At 43.0% G+C, this 5,198-nt stretch overlaps 1 protein-coding gene across 1 annotated transcript; it reads right to left on the bottom strand.

The window, feature by feature from the left end:
- Positions 1–215: 215 nt before the first annotated feature.
- On the bottom strand, positions 216–2,478 carry MAGEE2 (MAGE family member E2). Its single transcript, XM_004022207.6, has one exon. The coding sequence runs from the start codon at positions 2,310–2,312 to the stop codon at positions 741–743; it is 1,572 nt and encodes a 523-aa protein (XP_004022256.1). The 5' UTR covers positions 2,313–2,478; the 3' UTR covers positions 216–740.
- Positions 2,479–5,198: the final 2,720 nt, after the last annotated feature.

Below are 5,198 nucleotides of genomic sequence, written 5' to 3'. Positions count from 1 at the left end.
CTGCAAACTCTCATAGATCTCTGAGCTTACCCCTATTATACCACTTGCCACAGCAATAATATAATTGTTGGTTTACTTTCACAGACCCTGCCCCTTAAGCCCTGGGGCTCAACTGGCTCTTCCTCACTCTTATATTCCCAGCATAAAGCACTGTGCTTACAGCATGGCAGATACTTAATAAACATTTGTTGAATAAAATAGTAATTAAGCATGGAGACTAATTCATTGAACTTTTATTTTTCACTACATTCTGGAACCACAAAGCAAATACAGGTAAATGCCAGTAATTAAAAAAAAATAAAACAGTAGACAACATCAACAGACCAATGATTTTGTGTTTGTTTTTCTTGTGTGTATATTATCACTGTTGTTACTTAACTCCCGTATGAGACCATTTCATTGATTATTTCAAATGGTTAAAGAAAAGCTATATATTTTCTTCCACATCATAGAAAGATGTAAATATTACCAATACATTTTATGCAGCCATATGAACTTTTATAATGAAACAAGACAGGAATGACAAATGAGCAATTCTATTTTTAAACACTGATCATGAATCTAATTCAGGGTATATTAAAAGGAAGAAAATACTATTAGAAATGGAACACAAATAGCAAGCACAATGTGTACTTTTCACCCCAACCCTGCCCAATTTCTGATTTGGGGCCCCAGTACCTATCTCCCCAGGCCCCTTTAATTGATGCCACCTAACTGAAATGACACACTTTCCTCAGACTTCACATGGGGCCAAAGAAGAACATGGCAGTTGCCTCAGATCTGGCTCTGGCCTCCTCATCTTCAACAGCCTCCCTATATTGCTCTGGCCAATCCTGTGGTTGCTTTCTGTAGAGCCTGGCCATATACTCCAGGGCTTTCATTTTGGTGGTTTCAAGGTGAGCTCGAGGACCCCATAGAAGCTCATATTCAACTGGATTAGAATAGGAGAGTGGCCTGCATTCCAAGTAGCGCTGTCTCATAAGTTTGCAGGTGATGGCATGCTTTCTCCCTACATCCACACCAAATCTCCGAAGCAAATTCCAGACATTGGCCTCTTTGACACGGTTGCCCATCAGGAAGATCAAACCCAGGATTGGCATCACATATTCTTGAGTGGGTCTCCCCAGGCTCTCTAGCATCATTTGCTCTTCTTCTGATTCTGGTTGCTGGACAAGGAGGTAAATGTGCTCACTGGTATCAACCTCAATCAGAGAGAACCCATAGAACAGATCAAGTATTAGAGTAGCTCGACTGAGGATATTTGGAAACACATCCTCAAATTCTTTGCCAGTGTGAGCCAATAGCTCATCCTGATGTATAGGTAGCAACTCCTCTGTGACATTAATGGCCAACTGGACCAGATCATTTGCCTTATCATTCATAGTGTCTTCTGACCAGAACTCTAAGCCAGCAGCCTGGCTTCTTTCTTTGGCCTTGTCAGCTTCTAGGGCCTTATTATATTCTTCTGGCCAGCTCCAGGGTTCTTCATCATGGGCCTCTGCCACAAACTTCAGGGCTTCCATCTTTGTGATTTCTTTGTGGGCTCTAGAACCCCACAAGAACTCAAATTCGAGGGGATTAGTGCCATAAACTGGCCAGTACTCCAAGAATCGCATACGCACAAAGTCAGTAGTTAGGAGGTTCCTTGTGTTCCCAAAGGGGATGTTGATCCTCTGGGGCTCACCTAATACATCAACCTTTAGCAACAGATCCCAAATGGAGGTCTCTCTTGCTCGGTTACCATTTAGGAGAATGTGACCTAGGACCAAGGCCAAGAGACCTGCCTTTGGCATGTCCAGGGATTCTGCTATCCAATCATTGGTCTGGAGACCCCGTTTGCTGATTAGGTTGTAGGTGTCAGCTTGGGGATCAAGAACCCTCAGATTCAACCCAAAGACCCGATCCAGATGGGCTGAGGCTCGTCTGAGGATCTCAGGGAACTGATCTGAGTATTCTCTGAGGAACTCCAGCATCTCTGTCTGCTGAATAGACCCCTCGATTTGGCTTTTCATGCGCATGAAATTCACCAAAGCAATCGACCTGTCTTCTAGAGGATCGTGCACCCTGAGCGCCCCCAAACGTCGGGACTGCTCATCAATCAGCACATCGAGGTCTTTTGGGTCCTGCGCAGCCTGGGAAGCGCTGGCAACCTGAGGGTCGACCGGCGCCTGAGGGCCCTGGGGGGCATCAGGAACTATCATGGAGACGGGGAGCCCAGAGGCATCAGTAGCCTGCATCTCACCATGGAAGTCGCTGTAATCTGCAGTGGTCTCTGCGCTGCGGTGACACGCATTCTTGCTTACCAGAGACATGGTTCCAGGAGACAGGAACGGGGAGGTCTGCGATCCGTCAGAGAGAGGATGGTAGGTGTGTTGGCGCCTCAGCACAAAGCCAAAGCCAGAGGCCCGGGAGCTGGGCGGGTCAGAAGTGACAGCTGGTGAGAGGAGCTATCTTCCTACACAAACACCAGCCGGCAATGACCGCAAACTTCACAGAGCTAGGGTTTGCCGCAGCCTACGCAGGCGCAGTTGAGTTCTGCGACGTGGTGGCCACGCCCCGCTCTAAGTCCCCTACGCCCGCCCCCTACTTCTGCCTGGCCCAAGCTGCTGTTGGAGTGGTTCCTGCTGCAGTCAAACTTGTTAGAGAGAATTCATGAAAGGGAGTAATAAACAGAGGTAAAGCAAAAGGGTAAGGGCTGGGGGATGTTCAGTGAAACACCACAAAGTTTTTCTGTGAGGTGTAAAGCTAATAGGCAATAGAGGATTTGGAGGGGAGGATACTGAAGACGAGAATTATTTCACAGATTCATTAATTCATCCACTCATTCAGCATATATTTCTTGAGTATGTGTCATGTGCTAGGCACAGTACTGGGTACTAGGGGTACACCAGAGTACAAACGTAATGATTATCCCTTTCTGTGTAGAGCTTACATTCTGGAGTAGGATCAAACTATGGTAATAATAGTGGAGTACTTGCTATGTGCCAAACACTGTTTCTGGTGTTTTCACTTATCTCATTGAATCACTTAATCTTAACTATGAGGTAGCTACTCTTAATGGTTCTCATTTTACAGACAAGGAAACTGGGTCAGAGAGGTGAATTTACCTGTCCAAAGTCAGGCAAAAACAAGTGGAAGAGATCAGGATTTGAACTTGTCTGTCAGAGTCTCAATAAAAGTACTTTCTCTCATACCATCTGCCCATCACAGATGATTGCTGTTGCTAAGTTGCGTCAGTCGTGTCTGACTCTTAGCGACTCCATGGACTGCAGACTACTAGGCTCCTCCGTCCATGGGGTTTTCCAGGCAAGCGTACTGGAGTGGGTTGCACATGACTTCTCCATCACAGATGATTAGCCCTGTTTATTTAAAGCACTAGTAATTAAAGTACTTGAAAATATATGCTCTGTGCAATGATAGTTAACATATGGTACAAACACAGAAGAAGGAACAAGCAATGAATTACAGCTTAGTCTGAGGTGTCTTGGATTGGGGACACACGCCTCAAAAACGAACTGAGCTCCAAGTGATGAATAGGATAGGAAGGATTTATAAGGGCTTTCTAGGCTGAGGGATCAGTATCAGAAAAAGCTCAGAGGTATAAAAGTACAAAATAAGTTTGCATAACACTGGTCATTCAGGGTGGCTAGAGCCAAAGTGCACTAGGAAGGGAGGGAGATGAGGATGAAGATGATAAGACAGAAATGATTGGACTTTCTGTTTCTTCATTTAGCAGTTGGGGCTCCATGAGGTAAGAACAGCAACACCAGAACAGGACCTGATTATTCAGGTATTTGGTCATGTGTTTAGGGAGGCATAATTCAAATACTTTGACTAGGACGAAGGGTCAGCTGTTTTATATTCTGGGACTGCTACCAAAATAATTGAGCTAAATCCTAGCTTTTAACCATTAGAGTATGCAGTGGAATATTGAGAAGGAGAAAAAATTGCATTTTTCTGCAGCCACAGTTCAAATCCTTCCTAAAATTCTTGATAGTAATGTTGAATTCAGTTATCTTGTGCCCTGAAATTCCTTCAGAGGGCACTTGAGGGGCCAGACACTTAAACCTGACATTTTCTACATTCCAGATGCTTTCTTAAAGTAGCAAAGCAGGTAGCTCAGGAGCAAGCTGGACTAAAGACATAAATTTTTACAGAAGTGAATGTGCATGTTCTACCAGGCAGAAATGTTCAGTTTCCATGCTAATCGTATATTCGGAGAATCTTGTGGAAAGCTGCAGCATCTTTTGAACTGTTGCAAAGGTGTAATTGAGATCATATTGGATAAGATCCCTCATCCTGGTCTTTCCCCTTCCCCAGAAGGACCTCAAGCTCCTTGTCTAGACAGGTACTGCCCAGGGGTAAGTTCAGAGAGGATTTTAAATTCTGCAGTCATTAAAAAATATATATAATTTCCCCTTGAAATCCAGCTCACTTTTTTTTTTTTTTGGTGAGTTGAATTTTCTACTACCCCTGTATCTAGTAGATAAAAATAGCATTGAGCGACAATATCTTACCTGTGAAATGACATGCTGATCCCATTCTACAGAATTCAAATTCTTCACCAATTGGTTCCTATCTGTCTCTCCATTTTCATCTTTATACCCTCTAGCACATCCTTCCATGAAATCTGTTCCTTAGCCACACAAAACTACACTCCTGGTCTCAGCCATTTCTACTTTACCTGTCTCCAAACAGTTCTAGTTGTTGCTAAATGAAAAATGAAGGAGCTGTGCCTGTGACTGTGACTTATGTCATGTTTTCCATCCTAAGTGTGAATGTAAAAAGATGGGATTATACTCTCCATTCTGAAATTCTTTTGATATTTTCTGACCTTTATTGCATTTTAAAAATGTGTGAATATCTTTCCATACAATCATTTGTCTTCCACATAATTTTAATAACATATTTTAACTTTATAATTATGTTCTTTACTGAGATATAACATATACAGAGAAAAGTATACAAATCATGAATGCAGAGCTTGATAAATTATGACAGATTTAATACACCTTTTGACCATTATTCAAACCAAGAAACAAAACATTATCAGCATTTCAGAACCTCCTATGGCACCCCTCCCATCTCTTCCCTCATACTTGCCCAAGAGAAAACCCCTATTCTGACTTCTGTCATCACAGATTAGTTTTGCTGGTTTCTGAGTTTGTATATCAATGGAATTATACAACATGTACTCA

This window comes from Ovis aries, chromosome X, assembly GCF_016772045.2.
Source record: "Ovis aries strain OAR_USU_Benz2616 breed Rambouillet chromosome X, ARS-UI_Ramb_v3.0, whole genome shotgun sequence".
Taxonomy (NCBI): domain Eukaryota; kingdom Metazoa; phylum Chordata; class Mammalia; order Artiodactyla; family Bovidae; genus Ovis; species Ovis aries.
The sequence above is the reverse complement of the archived record's forward strand: the minus strand, read 5'-3'. Positions and strand labels throughout refer to the sequence as shown.